The sequence below is a fragment of the Rhinatrema bivittatum genome, chromosome 7 (genome assembly GCF_901001135.1).
Source record: "Rhinatrema bivittatum chromosome 7, aRhiBiv1.1, whole genome shotgun sequence".
Lineage (NCBI taxonomy): Eukaryota > Metazoa > Chordata > Amphibia > Gymnophiona > Rhinatrematidae > Rhinatrema > Rhinatrema bivittatum.
The window spans coordinates 86,318,117-86,332,198 of record NC_042621.1 but is presented as its reverse complement, the minus strand read 5'-3'; the positions used below and the strand labels follow the sequence as shown (position 1 = coordinate 86,332,198).

General features: G+C 50.8%; 1 protein-coding gene across 4 annotated transcripts in view; it reads right to left on the bottom strand.

Moving 5' to 3' along the window:
- Positions 1–14,082, bottom strand: part of CBFA2T3 (CBFA2/RUNX1 partner transcriptional co-repressor 3) — a 99,230-nt gene that overhangs the window by 36,275 nt on the left and 48,873 nt on the right. For 2 of the 4 annotated variants that reach the window (XM_029608614.1, XM_029608613.1), the window contains exon 1: positions 13,553–13,718. The exons of the other annotated variants lie outside the window; for them this stretch is intronic. In XM_029608614.1, coding sequence (XP_029464474.1) covers positions 13,553–13,703 — 151 coding nt within the window. In that variant the 5' untranslated portion in view covers positions 13,704–13,718. Of the gene's footprint in view, positions 1–13,552; positions 13,719–14,082 lie in introns of those variants that run through there. 4 annotated transcript variants of the gene reach the window in all.

Genomic DNA, 14,082 nt, shown 5'->3' with positions numbered 1-14,082 from the left:
TGTGTTCAGTTCTGGAGACCGTACCTTCAAAAAGACAAAGACAAGATGGAGGCGGTACAGAGAAGGGCGACCAGGAAGGTGGAGGATCTTCATCGGATGACGTACGAGGAGAGATTGAAGAATCTAAATATGTACACCCTGGAGGAAAGGAGGAGCAGAGGTGATATGATACAGACTTTCAGATACTTGAAAGGTGTTAATGATCAAAAGACAACAACAAACCTTTTCCAAAGGAAAAAAATCAGCAGAACCAGGGGTCACGATTTGAAGCTCCAGGGAAGAAGATTCAGAACCAATGTCAGGAAGTATTTCTTCACGGAGAGGGTGGTGGATGCCTGGAATGCCCTTCCGGAGGATGTGGTGAAGACCAGAACTGTGAAGGACTTCAAAGGGGCGTGGGATAAACACTGTGGATCCATAAAGTCAAGAGGCTGCCAATGAAGAGTGGGTGACTCGCCAGAATGACAGCTACTGCCTGGAGTCAATACCCTTATTAAATAAACATACACAGGCTTAAGGTGACTCCAACATCGCTCTAAGCTTCAACAGCAAGAGGAAATGTGGAAAAAAGGATTCACACTCACAAAGAGGGGAGTAGCTGGCTTGTTACGGCGGTTACTACCCCAAATCAAATAAGCCTGATACTTCACTTTCAATGCATATACAGCAAAGTTCTCTGCTTCAACGGCAGGGGAGAAGAAAAGAGGGTTCGCACTCACAAAGCAGGGAGTAGCTGGCTTGTTACGGCGGTTACTACCCCAAACCAAATGTGCCTGATACTTCACTTTCGATGCACATCCAGCATGGCTCTCTGCTTCAACGGCATGGGAGAAGACTTATACGTCACGCATATCCAGCATAGCTCCCTGCTTCAATGGCAGGGGAGAAGAAAAACAACCAATAAGGGCTAATAACATAGTCTGGGTAAAACAAATAAGCATGGGTGCAGCTTGCTTATTGCGGCGGCTACTACCCCTAACGAATCAAGCTAGATATTTCACTTGGATGCAGCTCCATCACTGCTCTCTACATTAAAGGTGGGGGTGGAAGGGAAATAGAACCAAGAGCTAAGAGAAACAGATAAGTATGAGAGAAAATATGTGTGAAGCTTGCTGGGCAGACTAGATGGGCCATTTGGTCTTCTTCTGCCGTCGTTTCTATGTTTTATTAAAAGTGGGTGGGGGCAGAGGTGCAGCCGGGCGCTGCCTAGAGCTGGTGTCTAGCTCTGGATGCGTAACTTAGGAGAAGCTGCCCTAAACTTAGGAGCCATAAGCTAAAGCTGGGTGCCTAAGATTGGCTGAAAGCAGCCCCTAAATTGAGTAGCTGGGCAATCTTTGAGTATTGGCTTCAGAGTATCCTAAACCTTCAAACTCAATGTAATCCTGCCTCCTTGCAGGCCCCAGGAAACAGAGCCAGCAGGCAACCCCAGCAGTGGCCTTGTCAGACCTGGCTCTACCCCTTCTAAGAAAGGCAGGACTACAACAGGGTAGGAGCAAAGCTTACCAACTCCTTAGCAGAGAGACCGAGGAGTCACGTGGCAGTAACTAACCAAGCATACATGAGGGGAACAACTGGTTCCTCAGCGGCAGCCATGCTTCCCTCCCCCAGCTGCCATCTCTCTCTCTCTCCTTTATTCCAGGGTCTCACCCCAGGTCAACCTGAACAGGCTGATCCGGTCCTGCTATTACCCCCATTGCATGCAGGGAGTTGTAGTTCTGACTTTCATAAAGAAATGAATGGGAAAATCAGAACTAGAGCAAAATCAGGACTGGCTTAGCCTGTTCAGTGAACTTGGGATGAGGTGGCAACTCTGTTTCACCCTCTCCTCCTCCTGCCTTTCTTTCTGTCTCTTTTCTCTGCTTCTGTTTGACAGCTGGGCCTGCCATCTGAACAGCTCTGGCAGAACTGTGCCCAGAACCAAACAAGGACACAGACAGGTCCGGATCACCAGAAGCCTGCTGGAGGTGTCAGTCACTGCCTTCTAGGATCAGAAACTCTGCAAGCTTATCCCCCTGCCGCAGAAGGACTGATAAACCTTATCTGAGGCACATTCCTAATCCGCTACAGCTCTTGTGAGATTAATTGAAGCCCTGCCAGAACACATTGTCAGGTCTAAATAAAGCCATGCATTTATCCCAGAGATGTTGTTATCCGGGGTTCACAGCAGCTAAAGCTATATTCGGGAGACGGCATCTGTAAGGTCCCTGGGCTATCTCGCGATCCATAGGAGAGGGCATCTGAAATGTTCCTAGACTACCCCACGGACCCACAGGAGAGAGGGTCTGCAACGTTCCTAGGCTATTCCATGATCCATATGAGAAGGTATCTCTAACATTGCTGCGCTACCTCACAGTCCTTAAGAGAGGATGCTTATAATATTCCCAGACTATCCCACGATCTATAGGAAAGGGTGTCTGTAATGTCTCCCAATTACCCCGCAGTCCATAGGAGAGGGCACCTGTAATGTCCCTGAGCTAACCTACAGTTTCAGGCCGATACAGTAAAACATACGGGAGAGCTGGGGCTCCGTGTTGAGCGCCCGCTCTCCCGACGCGCACCCAGGCACCTCTCCTGGGCGCGCGATACTGTATTTAAATGAGGTGGTGCGCTAATGAGGCGCTAGGGACAATAGCGCGTCCCTAGCGCCTCCCTATTAGTGTAGAGGTGGGTGTCAGTGGGTTCCGACAACTGACGCACAATTTTACCGGTGTTGGTTCTCAAACCCGCTGACAGCCACGGGTTAGGAAAACGGACGCCGGTAAAACTGAGCATCCGTTTGCTAACCGCTGACCGACGGGCAGATTTAAAAACTTTTTTTAATGTAAATTTTTGGTTCCTGCGACTTAATATCGCTAGGATATAAGTCGGGGGGTGTACAGAAAAGCAGTATTTTTCTGCGTTTCTGTACTCTTTCCCAGGTTGCTCAGAAATTAGCGCCTGCCCTTGGCCTGGCTGCACATTTTACTTTCAGTATCCCGGGGACTAACTAATAGCCTCATCAACATGCATTTTAAAGGTGATGAGCGCTATTAGTTTTTGGGGGTTTTTTTTTTGGGGGGGGGGGGGTGTTTGGCAGCGCATTTTCGACACTCTAAACCCCTCAATGTACAAGGAGTAATAGACGCGCGTCGAAAACACGCGGCCGATTGCAGGTTAAACGGTGCCCTCTGCCGAGCGCGCCTTACTGTATCGGCCTGATTGTGGGAGAGGGCGTAAGGTTCCTGGGTTATCCATGATCCGCAGGAGAGGGCGCCTGTAACATTCCCGGGCTTTCCCCCCATCTGTAGGACAGGACATCCATAATGCTCCTGCATGTATCTCCTCACAGACTGTAGGAGAGGGCGCCTGCAATACTCCTGGGATCTCCCACAATCTCGCTGTGCATATGTGTATTTCTGCTTACCTAGGGGTCTAATCTATAGCTAAGCAAACTGTCTGAAAAGCAGAGGGATTAATGAGCTCCCCAAAAGTGTTACATTTCTTTTGCAACTAAAATTGCATCTTATCAGGAGTCACTGCCCAGACCTGAAAGATGTTAATTCAGAATCCAAAGTCAGAATCCGCTCTTTCAAGAGCCAAGCACCCAGCAGTGTGAAAAAAGGGGGGGTCGGCATTGAACTAACTCCTCTCTAACAGGGTTAAAGTGTAAAGCTAATTCCACCCCCACCTACAGCAAGCAAAGGCGAAGCTGAGTGCTAGGAATCTGCAGGAGAGCCTCCAGGGTGGACAGGGACAGGGACAGGACCTTGCTTTCCAGGACTGGGAAACCTCAATTTCAGTGTCCCCTGGTGCAGAGAGAAGAAAGAGTCCCAAACTTCCCTCCAAAGGATATCTGTAAAACGATGTATACGCACAGACATGGATATAATCCATGCATGCATGTATACAAGTCCTAGCTTGCCTTTCACTTTGAAAATCACACAGAGCGGGTTACAGTCAACAAATAATCATAAAACCCAGCAGAGACAAAGAAAAATAAAACTGTTACAAATTTGCGACCATTGCTGTTACACACAGATTCCACACAGAAGTAAAAATGACAAACCAAAGGACATCAAGCCCACCACATGAAAGAACCCTGCCTATCATAGGAGCATAGAAACATGACGGCAGAAAAGGACCTTATCAACTCTACCCACCCACCCAACTAATTTAGCTTTATACTTCAGAGATACCCTGTGGGTATCCCATGCTTTCTCAAATTCAGATACCCCCCTCTCTGTAAAGAAATATTTCCTAAGATTACTCCTGAGTCTAACCCCTTTCACCCTCATCCTATGACCTCTCATTCTAGAGCCTCCTTTCCTTTGAAAGGAGCTCATTTCCAGTTCATGGAGGCCTCTGAGATATTTCAATGTCTCTATCATATCTCGCCTCTCCTCTAGGATGTACATGATCAGATCTTTGTCTATCCCCATATGCTTTAGAATGAGGACCACTGACCATTTCAGCAGCCTCCCTCTGGACCGACTCCATCCTGTTTATATCCTTTTGAAGGTTCGGGTCTCCAGCATTGTACTCAGTATTACAAGTGAGGTCTCACCAGGGACCTGTACAGGGGTAATATCACCTCCCTTTTACTGCTGACCATTCCTCTCCCTATGCAGCCAAGCATCTTTCTGGTTTTACCATTGCTTTATCCACCTCTATGGCCACCTTAAGATTATCAGATAAAGTCACCTCCAGATCCCGCTCTCCTTTGATGCTTTGAATTTCACCTCCTGTCCTGTACCTCTCCCTTGGGTGTTTTGCATCCTAAATGCATAACTCTGCATTTTGCAGCATTAAATCTTGGCCTCCATGCCCCAGACCATTCCTCGAGCTTTGTTAGATCCCTCCTCCTATCTTCCATACCTTCCTGGCTATCATGGGGGAATCCCAGACTGTCAAAGAAGACCACACCAGTTGAGAAAGCCATTGGTCAGCAGGGGAGACCCACAATTTCACCATTTTTTTCTTGCCTAATCTCAGCTGGCAAACTGGTCCAGATGTTGGGGCTGCAATAGAAAACATCCTAAGATCTCAAACGCGGGCTCACACCCCAGGAACAATTGGAATGGTAGATCTGAGCTTTCTACCTGGATGAATCCACTGCAACCCTACACTGCTGCTGCAGCTCGCACGTCCATTGTCTGAGAGGCCCTTGGATGTTCCACATTTTCATAGCCGTAAGTGACCAATTGACTAGATAATAGTTCCTGGTATGGATGTCCCACTGTGCTCTTATAACCTAAGATCTGCCTCTCACGTGGCTCACTCAGAGTATCTTTCCCAATACCTGAGCTGAATGCCGAGGTTCCCCCTAAGCCCAGACCTCGTCACTCTCGCAGGCTTTCAGTAATGGGGTGCCGCACTTAAGCCTCCCAACACCTTCCTGCATAAACGTGGCTGCGCTTTGCAGGAAACCCTTTCAAACAGGCTTCCCCTTACTCTTCAACAGCAGCCTCACTACTACTTATCGTTTCTATAGCCCTGCCACCTAGAGCTCACAGTCTACTCAATACAGACAAAACAGGGCAATAAGAGGCTTCAGAAAGTGAAACCTGGTTAAAATCAGCAAGACTAGGATCAGGGAGAGCCAAGGTTTAAGACTTTTAGGTGGTATCTGAATACAGACAGAGAGGGAGCATGGCACTTTAACTCAGAAAGGCTGTTCCAGGCACACAGTGCAGCAAGGTGGAAAGCACAGAGGCAAGAGTTGGTGGTGGAAGGGAAAGGCACAGATAAGAGCAGACGGCCCTATGAATGGAGTTCACAAGGAGAAATAAAAGAGGAGAGGTTAGGGGGAGCTGCACATTCCTGGCACTTGGAGGTGAGTAGGATAAGCTTAAACTGTGGAAGCAGATGAGAAGAGGACTACTTGGCTGTAACCACACTAGAGGAAGATACATTATGCAGCTGAAATTTGAGTAGACTGTAGTGGAGAGAGATGGTGCAATGAGAGACCTATGAAGATGCTGGCTTTCATGAAGGGTTTATTTAAATCAACAGTTTCATTTGGGTTCTGAATAAGATTTATTTAAAATCACAGAAGTAGCAGATAACAGATATAATGGTTCATTTACCTCAGGGATTCCAAACTCAAATATAAGCTTTCTTAGAGCATGGACCTAGGATAGCTCTCAGACTCTTTACATAAGAACACAAGAACTTTCCATACTGGGTCAGACTGAGGATCCATCAAGCCCAGCATCCTGCTTCCGACAGTGGCCAATCCAGGTCACAAGTACCTGGCAGGATCCAAAACAGTAGATAGTTCCCATGATGCTAACGCACAGAGCTAAGTAGTGGCTTTCTCTAAGTCTATCTGGATAATAACAGTTTATGAACATCTCCTCAAAGAACGTATCCAAATCTTTCTTAAACCCAGATATGCTTTTACCACATCCTCTGGCAATGAATTCCAAAGCTTACTTGCATGTTGAGTGCAAAATAATTTTCAATTTTGTTTTGAATGTGCTACTTACTAACTTCATGTAATGTCCCCTAGTCTTTGTATTTTTTTTTTTAAGTAAACAATCGATTCATACTTACCCATTCCACTCTACTCACATTAATGCAGTACTGACCCCAGTGCCAGCATGGAAATAACAGGGGTTAAACAGACAAGTAACAAGTCCTATTCAGTTCAAGCCATTTGCTTGCAGGTCAGGTAGTCCAGGTCAGAGAATACACAGACATGTCAGGTAGAGTAACATAGGGTTAGGCAGCCCTCAAGGTACTGGGTACTCTTCCTTGTGCAAAGAACAGTTTGGTTCCTCAGGAGCATGGTTACTGGTTCTTGCATCAACCTCAATACCAGGTCTCTTTTCTTGTATAAAGCTAGATTTACCAACATGGTTCATGAGACAGGGTTCCTAGTCCTCACTGCATGAAATGATGAGAGTAAAAGGTCTTTGGTAGTATATTCAGAAGAGAAAGGCCAGATTTTGGTGATGCTATAAAGAAATGAACACATTTTAATTGCACTTTGGATGTGTGCAGAAAAGGAAAGAGAAGAATTGAAGATGACCCCCAAGGTTGCAGCTTGGGAGAATGGCATGTGTTATTCACAAAGACAGATGAAGAGGGAAGTGGGTTCGGGAGGAAAGTTGAGATCTTCTGTTTGGGCCACGTAAAGCTTAAGATGAATGTGGGGCATCCTGCAGGCAGCGATTTTGGACAAACAGACACATTTAGGACTGACATTTTGCCAATATTTCGGGTGTAGAGAAGCAGATCTGAAGGTCATCAGCATAAAGATGGCACTGAAAGTCATGGGAACCCCAAGGGAATGAGTGTAGAGAGAGAGGAGGCTCCTGAGAGAGATCTGAGGCACCCTGACCGATAACGGGATAGCGGTGGAAGGGATTTCCCCAAAGCCGGATAAGAGAGGGAACCAAGCTGGAACAGAATCTGGAACTCCAAGTGAGGTCAGACTATCAAGGAGTGTTCAGGAAGGATGGGGACTGAGTAAGGACCCCTGGGGTTGGGCATGAAGCCGGCCTCCACAGAAGGTGGAAGCCAGCTTGGAGTGGATCGAGAATGGATTGCAAAGCAAGAAAGTCAAAGCAATGGAGGTTTGGATGGTGAAGGAGAAGCGGGAAGAGGGAGATGAGCGGTATTGCACCCCCACAGGGACATACAACTCTGACACCGGGGAAAGCGGTAACATGTGGGGGTATTTTTAGACCATCTGCAAACAATGACTCAGATGTACATGAGAACAAAGGCCTCTGTTCTGCACAATTTTCCAGTGTGTAATGCACTGTAACAGGACAGAGTCAGTCTGCGCTGAGCATCCCCACAAGTCACCCCCAATATCCTTTACACAGCCTGAGAAACAAAAAAAAATGCCATGGGCTATATATCTCCAGATATTTGGGCCTGAACTCTGCAGAAGAGAGGCCTGGGTTAGTCTGAACAGTAGACGGACATCCCATTCCCAGCTCAGCTGTGGTGAGTTGGTCACTGCTGAAGTGACTTGGAGAATGCAGTGCTCTCACAGACGGTGGCTGCCTTCTCCATGCTCTCACAGGGGGGGGGGGGGTCATCTGATAATATAACCCCTACCGAAACAAAGGGCCCCACCATGTAGAGAGAGGGTTGGTCAGGGACCAGTGCTCCCTCACCATCATCCCTCCTTGTCCTTTCTCCCAGCTCTCCCCCTCCTCCCCCCTTTCTTGCTAATCTGCAGCTGCCTGAAGGCTGAGGTCAGCTCAGGAGAGGTTCTCAGCTTTACAATTTTTGGGGTGGCCTAACTGAAGATGGAGGAGGGATGGAGATCCTCAGAGCAGCTCCTCGCAAGCGTGGCACCAGGGGTAGGTACCATCTTAAGCAACAGGCGGAGTCGGGTCTGGAAGACGACAGCGTCTGGGGTGGCCCAGCAGCGGAGTCGTTGGAGGACAGCTCTATAAAGGCATTTAAAGGTGCTTGGGCTAGACATGGGCAGCAATGCTAGGAACAGGGTTGGGAGGTTGGGGTAAAAGACACGAGGGGGGGCAGATAGAGGGTGAGCCGGTGTTGGTTAAAGTGCGGTGAACAACCTGAGAGGAAGACAACTGGGCAGACTGGGTGGGCCAATTGGTCCTTCTCTGCCACCATTTGCTTTGTTACCATGTTACCTGCTACCCTAATGTTAGTGTAAGCCTCTGACTTCAAGTGCATAAGGAACTAGTGAGCCAGTCCTTGTTTTGCAGCTCCAAATTCAAAGTGTTCTGGGGGGGTCTCTTAATGTGAAAAAGTTTGAAACAAGAGCTGAACTTCCTGGGCTGACTAAGTTGGTGCTTATGGTTTGGAAGGTAAGCCCGGGCTCTGCCGTTTTACCGAAGCATTCCACCTCAGTAGGATCAGTTCATTCCCGCCACAACCCCTGGAAACCTCTCGGCCTAGCCGGGAAAGCTCCCGAACAATGCGAAGCAGATTTGAAGAGAACGCACACGGGACAGGCCGGGGAACGAGGACCTGCTCCTGGCCGCTTGGCTTTCATCGCACACACGCACACACGCGCAGACTCTCCTAGACACACGGACACATGCACACACACACACGCACGCATCCGTCCTTTGCATTTGATGACACAGACGTGATCGTCATTGGACTCTGTCCCGTTTTCTAGCATTTCTCACCAGAGGCTGCAAACATGGGGACTGGAGGGGCACAGACAGAAGCTGGCAGGCCTTAACTTTCCAAGGCATGTGGCAACCTCTCCATCACCCCTTACGAGCCCAGGGCCAGAGCTTTGACTGACTCTGGAGAAGACACCCGCAGAGAGAGAGAGAGAGAGAGAGCCCCCCTCTTCAGAGATAGGGAACTCCCCCAGCACCGCTCCCTGCGGGCTGAGGAAGGTGACACGTGCAAGGGCTTCCCACAGGGCGTGAGAAAGTCAGCACAGTGCCTCCCCAAGAGGAAGCGGCTTTGTGTAACCATACATTTATAAATAAGGCAGTGAGTGACGGCAGAGAGACAAACAACAGCTGAAGATAGCCAGGATTGAAGACCAGGCCAGCACGGCCAGGACAGCCCCTGCCATGTGGCTGCAGCTGTCACGGTGCAGAATGCACATGCGAGGGAGTGCGTACAGTTGTGCGTGTGCATACATATACATGGGTATTTATAGCCCTGTGTGCATGTGCCTCTGTGTAAGTGTACGTTTGCAGCTGACCAGAGAAGGCAGACACACTCCATGAATCCTGACCTGCTTCCACCAGTGTACCAGGTCTGCAGATTATTTTTCTGTCACAGAAAGAAAGGAATGTGGGCCAGGAGTCAGAAACACAATATCCCCATGTCCAACCCGCTGTAAAGTCCATGTTATAGGGCAACAAGTTACAATGATCAGAAACTCACAACTTGGAGAAGAAATACACTGTCCATTTCAGCTTGTGATATCATCCCAGGCTTCGTCCTTTTGCACAAGAACATTTAATATTAGCCATGCAATGAGCTGATGGCACCAGCGGTGCTTCCATCAGCTTCTTCCTGTCACAGTAACACCTGCCTCCAGAGCAGGGTCCAGGTGCCCAGCAGCCTCTTCCTGTCACAGTAACGCCTGCCCCCAATGCAGGGTCCAGGTGTCCAGCAGCCTCTTCCTGTCACAGTAATGCCTGACCCCAGTGCAGGGTCCAGGTGCTGATCAGCCTCTTCCTGTTACAGTAACACCTGCCCCCAGTGAAGGGTCCAGGTGTCCAGCAGCCTCTTCCTGTCACAGTAACGCCTGCCCCCAGTGCAGGGTCCAGGTGTCCAGCAGCCTCTTCCTGTTACAGTAACACCTGCCCCCAGTGAAGGGTCCAGGTGTCCAGCAGCCTCTTCCTGTCACAGTAACGCCTGCCCCCAGTGCAGGGTCCAGGTGCTGATCAGACTCTTCCTGTCACAGTAACGCCTGCCCCAGTGCAGGGTCCAGGTGCTGATCAGACTCTTCCTGTCACAGTAACGCCTGCCCCAGTGCAGGGTCCAGGTGCTGATCAGACTCTTCCTGTCACAGTAACACCTGCCCCCAGTGCAGGGTCCAGGTGTCCAGCAGCCTCTTCCTGTCACAGTAACGCCTGCCCCCAGTGCAGGGTCCAGGTGTCCAGCAGCCTCTTCCTGTCACAGTAACGCCTGCCCCCAGTGCAGGGTCCAGGTGTCCAGCAGCCTCTTCCTGTCACAGTAACGCCTGCCCCCAGTGCAGGGTCCAGGTGTCCAGCAGCCTCTTCCTGTCACAGTAACGCCTGCCCCCAGAGCAGGGTCCAGGTGTCCCAGCAGCCTCTTCCTGTCACAGTAACGCCTGCCCCCAGTGCAGGGTCCAGGTGCTGATCAGCCTCTTCCTGTCACAGTAACACCTGCCCCCAGTGAAGGGTCCAGGTGTCCAGCAGCCTCTTCCTGTCACAGTAACGCCTGCCCCAGTGCAGGGTCCAGGTGTCCAGCAGCCTCTTCCTGTCACAGTAACGCCTGCCCCCAGTGCAGGGTCCAGGTGCTGATCAGCCTCTTCCTGTCACAGTAACACCTGCCCCCAGTGAAGGGTCCAGGTGTCCAGCAGCCTCTTCCTGTCACAGTAACGCCTGCCCCAGTGCAGGGTCCAGGTGTCCAGCAGCCTCTTCCTGTCACAGTAACGCCTGCCCCAGTGCAGGGTCCAGGTGTCCAGCAGCCTCTTCCTGTCACAGTAACGCCTGCCCCAGTGCAGGGTCCAGGTGTCCAGCAGCCTCTTCCTGTCACAGTAACGCCTGCCCCAGTGCAGGGTCCAGGTGTCCAGCAGCCTCTTCCTGTCACAGTAACGCCTGCCCCCAGTGCAGGGTCCAGGTGCTGATCAGACTCTTCCTGTCACAGTAACGCCTGCCCCCAGTGAAGGGTCCAGGTGTCCAGCAGCCTCTTCCTGTCACAGTAACGCCTGCCCCCAGTGCAGGGTCCAGGTGTCCAGCAGCCTCTTCCTGTCACAGTAACGCCTGCCCCCAGTGAAGGGTCCAGGTGTCCAGCAGCCTCTTCCTGTCACAGTAACGCCTGCCCCCAGTGCAGGGTCCAGGTGTCCAGCAGCCTCTTCCTGTCACAGTAACGCCTGCCCCCAGTGCAGGGTCCAGGTGCTGATCAGACTCTTCCTGTCACAGTAACGCCTGCCCCCAGTGAAGGGTCCAGGTGTCCAGCAGCCTCTTCCTGTCACAGTAACGCCTGCCCCCAGTGCAGGGTCCAGGTGTCCAGCAGCCTCTTCCTGTCACAGTAACGCCTGCCCCCAGTGCAGGGTCCAGGTGTCCAGCAGCCTCTTCCTGTCACAGTAACGTCTGCCCCCCAGTGCAGGGTCCAGGTGTCCAGCAGCCTCTTCCTGTCACAGTAACGCCTGCCCCCAGTGCAGGGTCCAGGTGTCCAGCAGCCTCTTCCTGTCACAGTAACGCCTGCCCCAGTGCAGGGTCCAGGTGTCCAGCAGCCTTTTCCTGTCACAGTAACACCTGCCCCCAGTGAAGGGTCCAGGTGTCCAGCAGCCTCTTCCTGTCACAGTAACGCCTGCCCCCAGTGCAGGGTCCAGGTGTCCAGCAGCCTCTTCCTGTCACAGTAACGCCTGCCCCAGTGCAGGGTCCAGGTGTCCAGCAGCCTCTTCCTGTCACAGTAACGCCTGCCCCCAGTGCAGGGTCCAGGTGTCCAGCAGCCTCTTCCTGTCACAGTAACGCCTGCCCCCAGTGCAGGGCCTGTGCAGTTATTTCCTTCCCACAACAGCAGGAAGAGATGTGGCAGCTGTTCTTTTACATGGCTTAAACTAGGCAGGAATTTTTGGCTTTGGATTTGTTTTGATAATTGTTCCCAGCCACTGGAGACTCTGTGTTTCTTTTCCCAGCATCTGCTTTACATTATCACAACGCAGAACTAGCTCTAACACACAATGAAGGTTCACTTTGCTGTTCCCAATTCAGGCGCTCCCCAGCATAACCCCAATCCTTTCCCTGCCAGTCCTGTCCAAGATTGTCACCCCTTCACCCCCACACCCCTCCAACACCTGCACCCCTTCACCCCCACCTTGCTATGAGAACATAAGAAGCGCCACACTGGGTCAGCCCAGGGTCCACCCAGCCCAGCGTCCTGTCTCAGGTCACATCAGATCCCACATAATATCTTTCCCAAGTCTATCTGGCTAATTACGTTTCCTTCTGGAACCTGTAGCTGCCTTGACCATGTCAGATGTGGCTCTATCCTTACCCTGATGAAATTTACAAACCTGCATGACTTTGCACTCCCCCACTGTTTTGAAATCTGTTAGCTTGAATGACTATGAAAATATTACCGGTGTGATTGAGTGAATCACGATGGACAGCTTTCATCTTAACGTGTTCCTGGAGCTGGCTCTTTTTTTATATATATATGTTACTATCCTGTGAGTGATTCCAGCTCATGTCTCTGCTCTGCTCTCAGGTGTGTCATCCGGTTTCCATTCCTGGAGGTGGCATGTCCCAGTTCAGTATTTTTTCCTCACTATTGTAGAAGTCTGCAGGCACTGGGGCTCTTGCTTTTCTCAGGGATTCATGTAATGTAAGTTCTTCCAGAAATCTGAGGCTGGAAGTTGCTGACTTTCCCTGGACACCATGGCCTGTCATCCCTTTATGCTGCTTGGCTTCTGCCCCAGTGTGTGAGATTTGGGGGATGGGAGGTAAGGAGAAGGGATAGATATAGGGAAAACCCTTACGGGTAAGACTTGAAAATGGGTGGGAGAAGTTATTTTAGTCCAAAGAACAGAACAGGTCTGTAAAGGAAGATGATTGCAGTGCCACAACGCCTAACAGCGGATTATATCTCAATGCCTGCATGTAGCCAGGAGGCTAATGAGTTACTGCAGCCTGGTTTCAGTCGGCTCTGGCCAACGCATTGGTTGTACACTGCCAGCAGCAACATTCAATGAGAAGCCCATTTATTACACCCACCAACAGCACTGGGAGATGACGTCAAACTCTAACCCTCACCAGTGCAGGGGCCTGGGCAATTTTCTGAGCTGACGGTGCAGCTCTGGGAGTAGGACAGGAGATTTCAAGCTGCGGTGGCTTTGCCACCTGAAGAACAGAAAGGGATGGGAAAGCTTAAAGCGCCACGGGATGTCACTGATGCCCCTCAAGAGTCAAACCTTTTTCCGCCTTGTATGTGCACCGGAGCCTCGGGTCTCCCGTCCCCGGCAGGGTTGCTGCCGCTGGTGCTATGGGGTGAGCCAGGAATGACTGCAGGAAGGGTGTGTGTGGAAGAATCCCCGTCTTTCTCACAGTCAGCCCTGGCCGCATGCAGGTTACGTGTGCTAGGACAGTATATGGGCTGCAAATGAAATCCAGATGTCGGGAGGCAACAGCCTCCCAGACCCAGGCTGCTCCTAAATAAAGAAAAGTATTCCTGAAATTCGGCTGTCCTGGCTGGTGCCAAGAAAAAGTCAGAGATTAGATGCCGAGGAGCAGAGCTCCATCTGGACTGTGTTATGGAAACGCTCGGGGCAGACGGACGGGGAAGGGAAGCAGGGAGCCGGGGCCCAGACAAACTCAGCAGCCTGTTTCCCTCCAACCCTTTAAAAGTGTGCCGGGCACACTTTTAGTCTTAGGGCCGTGTCCCCCCCCCCCCCCCCCCCCCATCCAGGACCCCCCTCCCCCAACACCACCACCACCACATGGC